The 17,583-nt window shown below is 43.8% G+C and overlaps 1 protein-coding gene across 2 annotated transcripts in view; it reads right to left on the bottom strand.

Moving 5' to 3' along the window:
- The window catches only part of SLC5A11 (solute carrier family 5 member 11), a 672,168-nt gene that overhangs the window by 425,446 nt on the left and 229,139 nt on the right, over positions 1 to 17,583 (bottom strand). For both annotated transcript variants that reach the window (XM_069647357.1, XM_069647356.1), the window contains exon 6: positions 8,882 to 8,986. In XM_069647357.1, the coding sequence (XP_069503458.1) occupies positions 8,882 to 8,986 (105 nt within the window). The remainder of the gene's footprint in view (positions 1 to 8,881; positions 8,987 to 17,583) is intronic.

Genomic DNA, 17,583 nt, shown 5'->3' with positions numbered 1-17,583 from the left:
TTTATTGATACAGTTGTGATACAACTTTTCAATATTTTCACTTACAAAATATAAAATTATCAAAATTACATACAATAAAAATAAGACAGTTTATGTTTCATGATTTAAGCATGATATGTGTAATAAAATTAAACATCGCATGACATGAAAAAAGAGAAGCAAACACAAAAAAGAAACAAGTGAGAAAGATGAACCATACTCATCATTTACAAAGCCAACAAATTAACTAAACAATCAAAAGATCTTAACACAGATTGTTTGCATTGTTGACATTGTTAGGCACGTTTGTTCATTTGTCTAGACCGGTGTTTTCTAGATCAAGTGCTATTAAGTTATTTACAAGTGCAATTCTAATTTTATTCAGGGAAGTATTGTACAAAATGTGCCACAATTGTTCAGCAGTTGTGATTAAGAAGCCCTCAAGATGATGTTTGAAATATTTTATGCGATGGTTTAACAGGCTGGGACAGCTGGCTATGAAGTGAGGTAGGGTCTCTGGTTCGCTTGGATTTGTACAAAAATTACAGATGTTTTGTGATGGAGAAATTAGTTTCCATTTTGCCAGAGTTGCCCTCGTATGCCAAACATTTAACCTAAATCTAATGAAAAGGTCTCGGAATTTCGCATCCGGGAATTGCAACATATACGATTCTGGTGTTCTGACTTTTTTAATTAGAGTACATAAAACTTCTGAGTGATTGGTTTTGAGGCATTGTGATCTTGTTTGGATCCAGTCTGATAGCATTATTTTTTCTTTGGCTTTTTTAGGATTGTTGATCAATAACATCTCAGTGACATTTGATTCAAGTAAATATTTCTCAGTTTCAAGTTGCCATTCTTTCATGTTTTTGTGGGTGGTTTCCTTCTTATATTTATGGAAAATTTGCCATACTTGTGAGTTAAAATTCTCGCCTGTGAGGTTGCTGTGTTCATTTTGGCTCTGATCTCAGTGTAGTATGGTACATCAGAATTGACATTATCTAGACCCAAGTATTTGTATTCTGATACAATCTATAGTGGTTTCTCCTGCAAGCACCACGATTGCCGAATCCTTCTCTTTGCATTATTAGTTGCTGTAATCATAACTTTAGATTTGTCCAAATTTATTGTCAGCTTATTGGCGGTGACATAGTTATGTAACTGATCCAGCAACATTTGAAGACGTCTAGCTATCTTTGCTAAAAGTACGAGGTCATCATCATAGAGTAGACACGGGATCGTATGATTGGACAGACGAGGGGAGTCAGATGTTATATTCCTTAAAATGGCTTATGATGTCAGCTATATAGAAGTTGAACAAGGAAGACGCCAATAGGCAACCTTGCTTCAATCCTCTATATGTGTATATACACCTAGATAGTTTTCCGTCCATAGAGAGTCTTATGTTGATTGAAGTGTTGGTGTGAAATTCTCGGATCCAATGCTGAAGATGGATCGGGCAATTGCTTCTCTTCAGCTTATCAAAGAGTATGTTCCTAGAGATTGAATCGAACGCTGTTTTAGGTCAATGAAAGCCATGAATACAGGTTGTTTTGATTGCCACTCTTTATGCTTGATGGCATGCAAAATGTGTAAATTAACAGATGTTCCCAGGCCAGCAATAAATCCTGTTTGGTACGGGTCGTTGATGTTGAGTTTATTTGACCATTCTACAAACTTGGCCAGAATTAGGCGGGCGAATAGTTTCCCAGGTACATCAAGTAGAGCTATCGGTCTGTAGCTTCTGGGATCTTGTCTATTGTACTTCTTGTAAATGGGAAGAATAATGGATTTGCGCCACGACTGAGGTATTCGTTGGGATATGATTACTTGATGAAACATGACTCTTAGTATATTGGCCCAGGCTTCTGGCTGAGACTTTAACATGACGTTAGATAGACCGTCCGGGCCTGGGGCTTTGGAAGCGCTGAGGTTTTTAATGTTTTCTAAAATATCACTAGGATCTATTTTCAAATGAGATAAGTTATGCGGAGGCATATATACAGGTTGATTTGCCCATGGAAAATCTGCATAAAACAAACTATAGTAAGCTACCCATGCTTCCTCAGATACTGCATTGAGTTGAACAATGGACTGTTGAGGGTATAAATAGTTTTAATTAAGCCCCAAATCATGGCTGAGCTTTTTGAAGCTATAGTGCGCAGCATAAATTGTGCATCTTTACGTTGCATGCTAGCTTTGTGTTGCTTTAGCCAGTTTGAATATCTGTTTTTGAGTTTTTTCCTTGCGAAAGTCTTTGATCAAGGGGTAGATGTTTTAGATCTCGGATTTGTTTCTTCATTATCGTCTTCATTTTTTTCACTAGGTTGTCCTGAACATGCTTATGATTTTTTCTTATGTTGACAGAATTCGTGTTCGTACTAGTTTTTTGCTCAAATGTCCGTAAGGCTGCGACATAAGTTCCATCTCTGATGACAATATCGGGACATAGAATAGAATAGAGGAAAGGATATCATTTTAAGTAATTCATTGAATTTCGTGGAGGTCCATATATATTTGGAGCTTGTTGTTGCAACTGCTACCTGTGTATCATAGTTTTCGCTTGGGATTGTTGAAGGGGAAATCAGCCAAGACCAAGTCATCTCCAAGATGTCATGATCACTAATATCTTGTTCAACCACATTGAAGGACGTTAGACAGGAGTGAAGACTGGAATCAACAAAAATATAGTCTATCAGAGATGCTTGTTTACCTCTCTTCCAAGTGTTCTTTGGAGGACATCATATTGTATGGAGCCCTTTACCATAGAAAGGCCTCTCTCTTTCATAAGATGGTTCCATTGATACTTGTTACCTGATTTCTTCATACAATTCATGTTTAAATCCCCTACTAGAATGATGTGATCTATATGAGGATCTGCGACAATGATGTCCAGACATTTTTCCATGTGTTCAACAAATTGTTTGTCTTGTACGGCCGCATGATTCCAATACAGATTCAGACTGGCTATTTGTGAAAAGTGAGTCGAGTTAGTTGTATAGGACTACTTGGGGCTGCCCAGGATGTAACAGTTAGATTTTTATTATTTTTGACAGCTGTTATAAGTCCCGCCATGGGTCTGCCTCTGAACACATTTGAGGCCGGATTTAGTACCAGTTGGTGATTATCCCAAACTGGAGGACTGCTTAACCATACTTCTTGAAGAAACTCAATATCATATTCCACCAGCAAGCTCATCGATGATGATGTTAAATGTTTATTACCACGAGCATTCCATGAGGCCAAATTTAGTTGAACTTGTAAATTAGGTTCGAATTGTTATTGCTGATCCTCCATTGGATGTCTGTTTGGGAAGGACACAGTTCGCATACCATTTTGATTTATTGAAGAACATGAAATTGTCATTGCTGTGGGTAACCAAGGTTTTACTAGAGTTGGATTATTAGACTTAGGTGGACTCTGGAGGTCCTCTAGGGATTTGTCAATCGTATTCAACAACATGAAGCCCAGTTGGTAAAGTTCATGTCTGGCCTGCCATATGGTATTCCTTACTAAGGGCCTCATCACGAGTTGGGCGGTAACGCTGGCGCTATTAGCGCCGGATCACGGGTTTTGCGGAAGGGTTATTGCCCATTTCCCATTGGGCCCATTTGGGAATTCCTCATTCACCATTGGCCCCAATGGGTAAAATGTGTGCTATTACCGCCGGCGGATTTCCCGCTGGTGGTAATCGCGCCAAAAATCAGCAATTTTGCCGCAGATTTTCCCGCAGCTCAGAGCTGGGGGAAATCCGCCAAAGCCATGATCTGGCGGACCCTTAAATGCAGCAGTAATAGCTCTACTGCCGCATTTAAGGGTTACCGCCAGACTCGTGATGAGGCCCTAAGCCTGATGACATCCATACATTTACTACAGATGTGTCATATGGATGAATGAATTCTACTTGGGCTATGTCCGTTGTGGTTACATCTTGTAAGCTGCTTATGTTGCTCATGAGATTAAGGACTGCGGCTCTGTTGAGATCAAGTGATTTGTAATCACTGGTGCATCTCTGAAGTATTAAGCTAAAGCATGCTGCACTTTGATTTCTGTTTCGTAGGGTGTTCATCTTGGATTTATGTATCTGATTTGTTTGAAGTGATTCTTTGGTTAAGTTAGTTCCTATGATTTTTGGGAAATTTGCATCAGAATTCTGTTGAAAAGTCACAGAAAAGTTTGTTGATGTGCACATTTGGTTGTGTCAAAAGTGAGTCATTCTGTAGTTGTGTCTGATGCTTAACAAGTTGCAATGGCTGTGACATGAACACATTAAGAGATTTCTGAATTTCCTCTCTTCTTCTTTCTAACGTTGTTAGGGATGTGTCATCTGATTGCTTCGTAGTGAGCGGCTGCTGAAGTTTTGGAGCTGAATGAAAATTAGATGTAGCGATGTGTGTAGGCACAGTTGGTGTAGGATTCTGTTTTCGTGCTTCATCAATCAGATTGTCCAATGGAGGGTATGTCAAATCCACATCAGCTGTAGGCTTATTGAGCATACTATTTAAGCTCAATTTTGGTAGAGAAGCTTTGAGTTTAGATAATGTTGCGTACTTTCTAGTAATGGCAGCTCTTCTTTCTTTTGTTCTCCTATCAGACATGGAGATCGATTTACTGATTTGCTGAGTGCTATTCGTCTTTTGAGCCTTCATAATATGTTGATTTTTGGTTTTCTTAAGCGATCCTCCATTGTTTGGTGTATTTTTTCATTCGCCTTTTGGAACAAATATGTTGAAAGGAAGCTTATTTACTGTGTTTTGACATGTTGAAGTTTCTCCAATGACTTTGGAAGATGGTAGCTCGAGTGATTCAATTACTTCAACTTCTAACTGGTCTTCATGGACACAACCTGTCTTTAGTGATTTCTTCAATTATTATTTTAGCGTTTTTTTTGTGTCTGTCGTCTGTAATTTCTCAATGTGCGCTATTTTTGGCAGAGTTTCGTTCTTCGTGGCACTCAATTTAATGTCCCTAGGATTTCCTACATTTATTTCAGAGAGTTCTTCCACTTGCAAATGTTGTCTCGTTGGATAGGGAGTATTGTTGAGTCGTAGCAGCTGAATCTAGTAAAAATGGTTTATGACATTTGGTTTCCAAAATTTCTTTTAAAAGAAAATTTTGATCAATGAGACGTGAATCTAAAGATTCGTAAAGTTTGGCCAGGGAAAATAAGGCGGTGTTCATTGCTTGTAAAGTTAAATTTGATGAGGAGAAAGCATCTGAAGAAGTTACTGATTGAGAATGGGTTGGAAATGACTTGACTTGTCTAGGAGTTGGCTGAGTAAAGGAAATAGATAGTACAGAAGACTCATTGGGTGAGTGAGTGAACATAACAGGCGACTGAGATAGATCTTCATAATCTTGAGACTCGTTTATTTGCTTAGGTGAAGTTGTAAAAGATTGACAAGTTTGATCTTTGGTTGGTGTAATAATAGGTGGTTCTGTTGGATCCTTTGCAGCAAGATTCATGACTTGTTCATCTGGGGTCACTAAGATTGACTGGCCATCAGTGGTTTTTGCATGAATTTGCACTGACGTTGTGGGTTTATTTGTGGATGGTAGCGCAAAATCTCCCAGAAGGTTCATTTCAGAAAATGCAGCTAGTAGCGAGTCTAATGGTGTACATAAGTCAATCTTGGGAGTTAACAACGTTTCCGTAGTTAGAGCAGTTGTGCTTGCCTGAGACATAGGAATGATGTTTGTGATCTCAGGCATTTCTTTTCCTTTGTTGATATTTTGTCAAGGTAAAATTTACGTATGTCTGTTAGACAGGACGTTGGTTTTGGATGTCCTGCTAATTTATTTGTTTTATTTCGAATTGGGCGTTTAGGTGTTTCATTGTTTGAAAATAGTGCGGCTGCCACTTGGTCAGGCGGCGGCATATCAGACATGAGAGTGTATAATTTTACCATGCGGTTGCACAATGATAAAGATGGCAAACGAATGGCAACCACAGAAAACGACAGATAACAATGTAACTTAGCCAATACATGTAAAAGACTCGATAAATGTTCCTTTTACTCTCACCGTTTGAGTTGTTCAAATAGGGGGAACAAAGATGCAATAAACAATTAACAATTTCACTCATTAAAAAAGGAAAATGCAACCAGTTCTCCACCTCCACACCCTCCAGCCACAACAGCAATAACAGCCCTTAGTGAAGCCCTTGCTTGAATGCGCGCACGCGAATGCGCGTGCGCTCTGATGATATAGGTCTTCTGGGAGGGGGAGGTGGAGACTTCAAGTGTCACTATAAAATGAAACATAAAAGTACAATTTAGCAGTGTTAGCTATTTGAGTAGCTATTTGAGTATTTTAGAGTTCACTGCTATATGCTACCGATAAAGTCTGTGCTGCAAAATGCACGAAAGGTAATAACCGTGTTTTCAGTCCAAATAACACAAATGATGTAGATAGCAGCCATGAAGAGCAGGAAAAAGCACGTCCAGCAACAGCAATAACAGCCCTTAGTGAAGCCCTTGTTTGAATGCGCATTTTCTCCACCTTTAGAGATAGTGTTCCGGGTATCATCTACCAGGACGTTTCTGGACGTTCTTAATCTAGAGGCAGTTCTTGGTTGGAACCCTGTCTTGGTTTTGGTTTCTCACACTTTGGGTCTTGTGTCTTTATCCTGTCTTGGGCTTCTGTCGCTCTCACTCCAGCTGGGGGCTTGACCTTCCTCTGCCTCCCTTGAGGGTCATACGCATCTCACCCCAGCTTGCAGTATGGGTTTTTTCACCCTAGTCTTATCTCGCTCACCCTGCCTTGAGGTTGCCCTTCTGCTACCCCGCCTTGAGGTCTGGATTCTCTCTCGCTCACCTCTCCTTGTGGTTGATCATCTCTCAACCCGATTTGGGTTCTGGATTGTCTCACCTCGTCGTGGGGTCTTGTCTCACTCAGCCCGCATTGGATGTTCACCTTCCTCTCCCGCCTTGAGGTTGTTCTCCTCTCACCCCGCCTTCATGTCTGGGTTAACTCACCCCACCTTAGGGTCTTGCCTCTTTCACCCTGTGATAGGGTTGTCCTTCTCTCACTCTGCCTTGGGGGTCGGATTCTCTCACCCCACCTTGAGGCAATGTCTCACTTACTCCACTTTGGGATTGTTCGCCTCTCATCCCGCCTTGGGGTCTGTGTTCTCTCATTGTGCCTTGGGGTCTTGACTCTTTCACCCTGGCTTGGCGTTGCCCTTTTCTCACCCCGCCCTGCGGTCTGGCATCACTCACATCGCCTTAGGGTCTGGTTCGGCCTCACCTCCCTCTCTCCTGGTTCCATGGAGTTACTGAGTTGCTCTGTTTTCTTGGCCATTCTCTACAGAAGAATCAGAGAGTTCGGCCTCTGCAATTATGCTTCTGATTCTTCTGCTGCTGTGTGTCGGCAGGTCTGACTGGAGGATGTCTGCATGGTTCCGGTGCTGGCCTCTCGGCATGCCGGTTGTTCTGCGGTTTTGGCTTCATGCAGTTCCACTCAGCAGTGTGTTCCCGGGTCCTAGTTCAGCCGAGCTCTCAGTATTCTGCGGGCTCAGCCACATTCGGGCCCAGCAGGAGGATTCCATGTCTCTTCATCCCTGTGATTGTTGGCTTTCTCTTTCTTCAATCCTGATTGTCGTTTTGTCCTTCCCTCTACAAAGAGGTGGAACTTCCCACTGCTCTTTCATTACCAGTGAATATTGTGCATATGGAGGGTAAGAATCCACACCAGCCACTCCTACATGCATTTTCACATCATCACACTGCTTAACCACCAGGTAGCCAACAAAGATATTACAAGAGTGGGAATGGGGAGAAGCATTTATATCCCTTTCTAGGGATTCTCTGTCCACAAAGGGGATAGAGGGTCACTCACATTGGGATCCCGCTTGCCCTGACTCCTAGCTGATGGTAAGCTTATCGTGCTCACCTGCCTAGTCACAAACGGGGCGGCTCTCATTTGGGGAGAACGGGGGATTTCCCTCGATTTGTCACATAATACTAATGAAGCTGCTAGTAGAAGGCATATTCATCTGATTGTTTGTAGTGGGTACGCTCATCAGGTTGTTAGATTTTCCAGTGTAAGTATATTTCTTAAGCTGTTAACGATGGATATACTGGCCATGCTGTTTACCGAAAGCAAAGCTTTCAATTTGTCTAAAGCTAATGACTGAAGCCTTTTGGATGATCTTGTTCAATGTTTGAGATTGAGCCTAGCACGATCTGTGAGCAATGGTTATCTTGATCATGTCTGACAATAATGTTGTGTTTCTGTTTTTCTTTTCTTCAACCCAATGCATTTTGGTTTTTGTAGTAAGATCGAAAATAGGAGGATGGACTTAAAGGAAATTACATTCTTTTGGGATTGGCTCAGGGATTCAAATGTCACTCGTGAAGTTTACAGGAACAGTGTGTCAGTGACAGCATTTGACTTCTCTGGACCACATATATGTTGTCTTCTTGCTTCCCCCAGGGCCTGTTAAATACAATTTACCAAGAGAGAAACTGTAACCAAATATTTGAGTAATACCACTCCCAACATTTGCATGTTCAAAAGGGATATATTTTGAGTAGAAAAGAGACACTTTGACTTCCAATTGAAATGCTCTTAGCAGAGTCACTCTTAAGAAGGCACTATAGATTTATGAACCAGTAGCTTGTCCACCTCAGAGTTAAATTCACATAGCTTCCATCCATGTCCTATGGGGGAGAGCGTAAGACCTTGTCTCCCCTCATACCATGCTGATGATTAGCTATACCCAACTAAGTTTCCCCCTAAATGCAGTTATGGCAGCAGGTGTGTTCTAGTATTCATGATGACTGTCAGTGCCACGTTGAAAATATTCAAAGAACATCTTAGTTCTTTAAAAAATGCTGCTCATGTCCTGTGTGGAAATAACTGGAACATATGGAATTATGATAGGCAGACGTTCACTTACAGATATTTTGGTGAAGATGTAGATGAACAGATAAAGCACAGCGAGGAAGACAGGAATTCTTTGTCCTCCAAAACGCTTCTGAAGGTATTCTGGCATGGTGGTGACCTGTGGATAGAAGAGAGTCCATAAGCGTGCAGTCTAATGCAAGAAATATGAAGGAAGGCGCTAATGAGAGCAGTTGTCCTAAGTAGCACAAGCCTTTGAGATAATTGTTCTACGAAAGCACCACGCTCTTTTTCACGTAAGGTCCGATTTACTTCCAAGGTTTTTTTCTTGAACTCTCATTGTGGAATGAACTTCTATTTCCCATTCATACCCTACTCAGTTATCAGGAGGTTTAAAACATCTTACCACCAATCATATAGGTACATTGATATACACCATGACGTCTCAAACCTGTGGGCACATTTTTGGCCGTACCACAATCGGCAACAAAATCCCCCTCTGCCCCCGAACACAGCCATGCCCTCTGCTTGTTCACCAAACAATACCAGCATGAACATGATAAGGCACAGGCCAATGCTAAGACAAATGCTATCCCTTCCCCTTCATATATATGTAGTTATATTACATTGCATTGTATGCCATGACATTTGTACTTCTCCCGCATTCCTTTGTGTGTCGGCACTGGTGCACAGGTATAGAACAGCTCAGCTGTCTATAGAATGGTGTCCATTAAGTCACCGTATTTGTCAGTACGAGGTTGAGACATTGGGGCTCATTATGTGTGAGCCGGTCCAGTAACAATGCTGGAAAGAATGCCGGTACTACTGGCTCCGGCATTGGAACCGGACCGGCTCACTACAGGCTGTCCTGACCTGACGAGAGTTCAGGCCCCGACCGGCAAAGAATGACCCCTATCACTCGCACTGTTACTACCGGTGCTGGTAATAGGGGCAAGCCCATTCTGCAGAGTCCTTTGGGAGTCCATGAAATGGGAATTTACTGCCATTGCCGGTGCCCATAATATCCTGATAACGCTGGGATACCAGGCGCTGGTAACGGTGAGGCGAGTCGGACATTTTTGCTTAGCAAGTGCAGTCCCTGATTTCCACCCCATCAAGATGGCCGCCCTTGCTGCGAATAGCACTGCATGCATGAAATGTAACGTTATATAATCCCTGTGCCATTCCTCACTGCTGAGGCCAAAAATCACAGTTGCCGGCATTGAGGGGATGTCACAGTTCATGACTGTGATGAGACGACGCAGCACAAGACTCCAGAATGGTTGTATAGTTGGGCCAGTCCAAAAGATGTGGCCAATGCCACCACCCCGCAATTTCTCCAACAAAAGGGAGATCGGGAAAGACCCATGGCATGTAATTTAGAGGGTGTGTAGTGTGCCTATATATAATCTTGTATTGCATCTCCCTGTGCCTCAAGTTATAGGACACATTTTTGATTGCATCAAAGGCATCAAACATGTCTTCTGCGCATAATGGGATTTCAAGGTCCTCAGCCCTTACCTCCGGCAGAGTAACATTTCTATTGAGGTTCTGTGGTACACAAAAGTCATAAAACGTCCAGAGTCTGGGGAACTCGTATATATCGCACCCGAATTCAGCCTCACATGCTGTCGGTTCCCTGACCCTAGACTCTGCAGTAGTATGTTTCTAATAGAATCAAGTATATGGAGAGGTACACCAACCAGACTGGGGTCGCGAGGCCCAGCACCCGCCTGGCGGTCGAGAATGGCAGAATTGCCTGATCATCACCCTCACGTCATTCCAGGCAGTGTTTTGTCATCTGTGTAGCTTTATGGGAGACCCAAAAGTTAGTGAAGCGTTTAGACTAATCCAGGGTGGGATTTCATTTATGTTTGACACGGTTAGCGCACACATATGGTGCTATCGCACCAATGTAGGGCACATGATGAGATGAGCCCTAAGCTGGCTTGGGAGCCGCCTGGATGGAAAAGCAAGTATTTACTGTGGCGTAAACATGCTCATCACTTGCAGTTCAATTGCTCGCTAGCTGGTCGCATCAGCCAACGTTTGGCTCATGAAAGTATTAGCCATCCCCTCGTGGCGTACCTACTACGCGTAGTATGGTAGTAGGTACTCCACGAGGGGAGGGCTAGACACTTGTTAGCATTGGAGACCTGGAGGATAGTCATGTTTAGTCGTGCTTTCTTGCCTCGCCAGATACATTTCGATATTGCTTTGTCTGGATGGGAATCCATCCACCTTGGTGGGGGCGTTGGAATCTTAGTGGATAGATAAATAAGTGTAGACATCAAATTCATTTTTATCACATTAATCCTGCTGGAGAGCGAAAGTGGAATTGCGTGCCATCTGTCCAGGTCGCCAAATATTTTCTGCAGTATTAGTGGGTAGTTCATGTCAGCCAGTGCGTGGAGGTGTGCGTTTACATTGACACCTCAGTATTTGATATGCTGGTCTTACAGCCGAAAAGGTGTAACTCCACCGGTGTCCCATGGTATATCCAATCTCAGGGGCATGACCTCAGACCTGTTTTAGTGGACAGCATAGCCTGCGACTGGCCCACAGTCCAATAGGATAGTTCATATTCTGGGCAGGGAGTGAGCATGTTTGCTAATATAGCGCAAAATGTCATCTGCATATAGAGGGAGACTCCATGCTCCACGCCTCGTTTCACAATCCCAGACCACACTGCATCTAAGCGTAGCTTCATAGCCTGTGGTCGATGGCAAGCGCATACAGCAATGGTGACAAGGGGCAGCCCTGCTGCGTGCCTGTGTGAAGCGGGAAGGGATCAGAGGTGTGACCATTGGTGACCACCGTAGCATGGGGAGCATCATAAAGTAAGTGGGTCATGCCTAGGATCCGTCCTGAGAAGCCAGATCCCTGGAGAACCGCGGACAGATAGTCCCACTGCACCCTGTCGAACGCTTTCTCAGCATCTAGTGACCAGACTACTTCATCTGGGTCTGACGGGCCGTCAATTATGTGCAGCAGTTGCCTCAGGTTATCTGAGGAGTGGTGATGGAGTATGAAGCCGGTTTGGTCCTGGTGTACCAGCGTGGCCATAAGCCTCTCTAGATGCTTTGCAAGGCATTTAGCAAGAATGTCTGCATCAGCGTTTATCAAAGAAATCGGTCTGAATGTGCTGCATTGCATTGGGTCACAGCCCTTTTTATGAAAGAGAAAAATACTCGCAGTGAGTAGAGAGGGTGGAAGGTGTCCCGCCTCGACTGCCTCCCTGGACATCTGTCCCAGTTTGGGGGTGATAATATTACTCATTTGTTTATAAATGTCTATGGCGAGGGCGTCTAGGTCTGGTGGCCAATCCCCATATTGCGTTCAAGCCTTTTATGTTAGTAATCGGCCTATTAAGCATGTCCAAGTCTTCTGGAGATAAAATTGGGAGAGGTAGTGAGCGCAGGAACTCATGCACTAACCCCAAGTTCCTCACCAGAGGAGCAGCATATAAGTCCCTACAATACTCTGGGAAGCGGCAATTAATGGTATTGTCGCAAACCAACACGGTCCCTGCATTATCCTTAATGGAGTCAATAACCTGTACGCGCTGCTTTCCCCGCAGCGCCAAGGCCAGCAATCGGAGCAGTCTGTCCCTCTACGTATCAAGTGTATGAGCCCACTTTTTTGAATGCTATTTGAGCTCGCAGCATAGAGGACCCTGACAATTCAACTTTAGTGCGAACAATGCGAGTATAGACATTCGGGTCTCGTGCTGCTTTGTGCTTTCGCTCATCCATTAAGAGTGTGTTGGTAAGTGTCTTTTCCTGCACCTTCCACAGGAAACTCATCAGAGAGATGATCCCGCCAGAATCCGTCTGCATCTTCCGAGAAGTGTTGTACAAAGTCTGGGTGGATTAAACCCATCAGATTAAGGCGCCAGGACGGGGTACGTTGTAGTTCGTTTGACAATGTAATTTGCAGTAGGACAGGGGCATGATCAGAAAGAGTCATCGGAAGGATGGTGCGATTTTTTACTTTGTGTAGGATGTTGCAAGGAAGGAGTCAATAATCTCATCGGGAGTAGCTACGATGACGTTGTAAATAGTATGTTAGTCCTTTCTCCCAGTATGTGCATGGCTCCAGGCGTCGGTCAATCGGAGCTGGGCCATAAGAGAGAGCAGTGTCTGCACTTTTTTCACTGGCTGTGGTGTCATATTTGGTGCGCTCTGACTACCCATCAGGGGGCAAAGGGCGACACTAATGTCACCACCGATAAGCATCAGGTGACCTAGGAATGGGGCACAGATACCCTGTGTATGGGTAAAAAAGCCTGGTGTATCAGTGGTCGAGGCGTGTATATTCAAGACAGTAATATGTTGGCGATGTAGAGTGCCATGCATCAAGGCATACCTACCCTCTTTGTCTGTCCTGGTGTCTGTAATGGTGAGGGGGACCGGTTTGTGACAAGGAAGGAAACACCTCACTTCCCATGGAATGGATAGTGGATCACCGCCCCCACCCAACCCCTACCCAGCTTAAAAGATTTCTGTAGCATTCAAATGTGTTTCCTGCAGAAATAAAACATCCCCGTTCAGTTCCTGACATAGTTAATAGCCGTTTGTGCTTGACAGAATGGCCGGCTCCCTGAATATTTAGAGTAATGCACCAAAGTGATGCCATCACTCCCAGTTAAGCAGCACATTGTAGCTATAGGGCTATGTAGCAATAGTACACTATCGACATACTGGGCCTCAATACGCGCATGGCGGTAACCGTGTCTGTATGGCAGGCACGGCTACCGCCATGCTCGCCACCGGCACCGCTTCCCGCGATTGGGCAATAACCGGCTCATTACGAGATGAATGGGCCGGTAATTGCCCATTTGCGGGTGGCGGTATTGCCGGGCTCCCGATATCGGGCAGAATGGGGCTGAGGAGCATGGTTGTGCCGGCAGCATTAATAACGGTGCTTGGCGCAATTATGAGTTATGCTCACGGATGCCGCACAGCCCGCCAGGTAAGACCTGGCAGGCTGCCAGGAACCCGCAAGCAAATCTCGTAATGCGGCGGGACGGTATGAACGGTGCCGGTGCCTTACCGGCCAGGGTCCAAATGAGGCCCACTGAGATAGATATAACCCTGTGTTGCACATAATCGTCAACCCCAGGCCATAGCATAGTTCACAACCTTAGGCCAGCTGCGCATCATAAGGATAGTTACTGCGAGGGGCCAATTCACACCCCCACCTTAGGGTTGTGTGCTGGGAGAGGTAGCTAACAGTGAGTATATGCGGAGGAGATTCTGGCCTGTGAATAATGCACAAGTGACACAAGCAACCCCCATAGAACCATAACCAAAAACAAACAACAATCAGTACATCCAGTAACAGTCCCAACAGGGCAACATTGGGGCCTTCAACCATGGACCCAATGTAACTTGTAAAAAGCCAGTGGCGGGAGCATCACACGAAACCAGAAGGGTCCGGCCCGAGCTCATGGCAACCATTCCACGCCATGGTGGTATCGACAAAGGGGGTGGGGGGAGAGTGAGAAAGAGAAAGAGGAAGGGGAAGGAAGGGGAAGACAAATGAAGATGAGAGGGTAGAAGGGTATAGCCTGGGCTGCGCCCTGTGTAGCATCATCCGTGATCGCACATCGATGCGCTCCTTGAGTACCAACTTCGGTTGGGATGATAAATGCAGGTAAATATGTTCTCTGTAAAACGCTTTGGCTTAAGGCGCTATATAAATAACAAATAATTTTCATTATCATTATGGAGGACCCTCAAAAAGGTTTGTAGCACTCAATGGCAATCAGAAGCGGGCAAATTGCAAACGGGCCTGTCTGTTGGCCACGGAGCAGTTTTGGCCGTAGCCATCTTGCTTGGGCTCTCGAGCACCCCGCCTTCCCCCAGTTATCAGGAGGTTTAATAACACTTAGCTACTTAAGTAAAGGGTGTTGAACATCTCTATTCCTGTTTTTCCTTTTAACAGCATGGAGAGGAAATGTGGGTTACACAGTGTGTCATTTAAATATACCTTCTCACTTGCACTTTCCCTAAACCTAAACCAAAATAAGGTGGTCAAAACCTCATTCGAATTCTGTGAACTTCAAGAGACCAACATTTTGTCCCTCCTGGCAAATAGAGACCATCCTTTTCCAAAGCTCATTTGTTGATGACTTCCACACTGTTCTTTCTGTTCTCCTCCCACTTGACTTCCCCAGATGACTTTAATTTTCATCTGACAACTCATTTTTCTCCCCCTTTCCCTTGCTCTCTCTTCTTGATTCTTATCATCTCATCTCTCCTCTTTCCCATGTTCTCCGGGTCATCTCTTGACCTAATCGTCAAGTCCTAAAAATGAAAGTGGGGGGACTCATCAACAAACAAATGGGATATGACGTAGCCAGAAATGATCATATTAAGGTAAAATATGCACATTTCCTTAAATTGGTTTTGCATACACCCAAATTGCACAGGACGAATGGCATTTGACTTTCATGAAATCAACACACACACAAAAGCAAGAGAGGATATTTTCTTCTAATAGTGTTTTTGAAAACGTTAAAAGGTGTGCATGTTTTAAACTTCAAGAAACAATACAAATGTTTTCCAATGGACTTTCAGAACCAAAATGGGACATTTCACCTTTAGTTGTTTGTTATTCTTCAACAGGTTACATAGTGCAGTGGTGAAGTGTCTGGCCTACAAACCCGACTACTGCAGTTTTATCCCCGAGTTTGGCTTAAATTCAAAGAGCACATTCAATGTTTCTCATTTTAGCCTAGGGGGACTGAGTCCACCCTCTGAATAAAGTGGGGGGATACCGCCCCCCCCCCCGCGTGTACCCTCTACTTGAGCCCTGCTTCCCTTCCTTTCATCTGACTCGGGTATTATTACTCTTCCAATGGATTCTTTTAATCACTTTTGGCTTACATATTTTCCATACTCTTTTCTCTGCATATATTTTCTTCTTCTACCTCACCATTACCTTTGTCTGTCGTGACTTGCGTGTATTAAATACTCCCACATTTCTTTCCTTATTGTCATCTACTCACCCTTCACTTGCTGCATTCTCACTTCTCTCAGCTAACTATGCAGTTTATTCTCTTAAGTCTGGTCTCACTACTCTACACTATCTACAATATCCTCTCCAACCTTGTTCCTCCATCTAGCAAACCTCCTCAGCCCTGGCTTATCCCTGTGCTTGTTTCTCTCTATGCTTCCCTTTACTGTACTGAGGTGTGGTGGAAAAAGCCATTCACATTCTGACCTTTGCTTTCTCTCCTCCATGCAAACTTAATGACACGCCTCTACTTGCTGATAAAAACACTATTTCTTTGACATTACCCTATCTCTTTCTCCTAATCGTTCATGGCTGTTTGAGCTTCTCAACTGCATCTTGTCCCCACCATCTCCTGATCCTTCTCCTTCTTCCTCAATGTCTCCATGAAGGTTTCTCTTCTATGTTCTTCCTTTTCCTCATCCCCCTTCTCTGAAGTCCTACCTCCTTCTTTCTTGCCTGCTACTTCCTCTTTTTCACTCCTTTCTAAATCCGACTGCTACTTTTTTCCCATCTCATCCTTCTGACTGCCCTCTTGATCCTCTACGTTTTTACCTTGCTCCAGGGGTCTGTTCCCCTCTTCCTAACCCATCTTTGAAATATCATTTTTTATGCTTCAATGTTCCATCTGAAATCAAATGTGCCATCATTATTCCTATTCTAACAAAACCTTTTCTAGATCCTTCTCTTCCATATGTCCAATTTCCCATCTCCCCACCCTCTCTAAAGTCCTGGAATGTGTGGTTTACTCTCAATTCTCAACTTATCTTGATCACCATTCTCTTCTTTCTCTTCACTTTTCTGGGTTCAATCCATTTTATTCGAACAAAACCTCCTCACTCTTTGTTGCTAATTCTTTACTCTCTGGACACAACCTAAGCAATCTTCTATTCTTATTCTTCTTGCTCTTTCTGCAGATTTTTATGATATCGATCACCCAACTATTCTTTCTACTTTCTCATCTTTGGGATTTTTTGTTTGGGTCTGCAATGGTTTCAGATGTATTTAAATTGTTACTCTGTCTCCGGAACTGGCAAGCTGTCGTCAACTTTCCCCCCTCCAATGTGGAGTAACTCAAGGCGCTTTCTTTGGTCCTCTTGTTTTTTCTCTCTATACTATTCCTCTTTCATCTATTGTCGCTGCTTTTCAGATAATTCTCATATCTTTCCGTCTCTTCTTTATTGGACTCTCTTCATTCTATCCTCTTTGCTTGTCTTATTGCTTGCAGCCGAACGAGATACTCATACACACTTAAGAGATTCAAGGCTATATTCCAATGGACCTCTCTAAACAGCCCTCTTTTAGCTTTACACGATATGGAACATTAAGTTTGTTTACATGGGGCCTCATTACGACCCAGCCGGTAAGTTACCGCCTGGGCCGTGACTTTACCACCATGGCGTAAACTACGTTTACGCCATGGTGGTTGGTGGACTTACCGCCCCATTCCGAGTTTGGCGGGGCGGTAAGTCCCCAATCCCCATTTATGATATGATATGGTATTTGTATTTGTAACGCGCCTATACACAAGTGTTTCAAGGCGCGACTAGGCAGGGAGGGAGGGAAACAAGGGGAAGACAGACAAACGATCCTACTAGGCCAGGTGTCATTCAGATCGGGCAAGTGCAGAGGTAAGGGGAAAAGGAGAAAGTGCAGGGGGGGAGGTGGGGGGGAAAGTGCAGTACACGGTAAGTAGCGTAATAAAATAATAAATAATAAATAAAAGGGCCAGCTGGT

This window comes from Ambystoma mexicanum, chromosome 2q (genome assembly GCF_040938575.1).
Source record: "Ambystoma mexicanum isolate Mex_15411 chromosome 2q, UKY_AmexF1_1, whole genome shotgun sequence".
NCBI classification, from domain to species: domain Eukaryota; kingdom Metazoa; phylum Chordata; class Amphibia; order Caudata; family Ambystomatidae; genus Ambystoma; species Ambystoma mexicanum.
The sequence above is the reverse complement of the archived record's forward strand: the minus strand, read 5'-3'. Positions and strand labels throughout refer to the sequence as shown.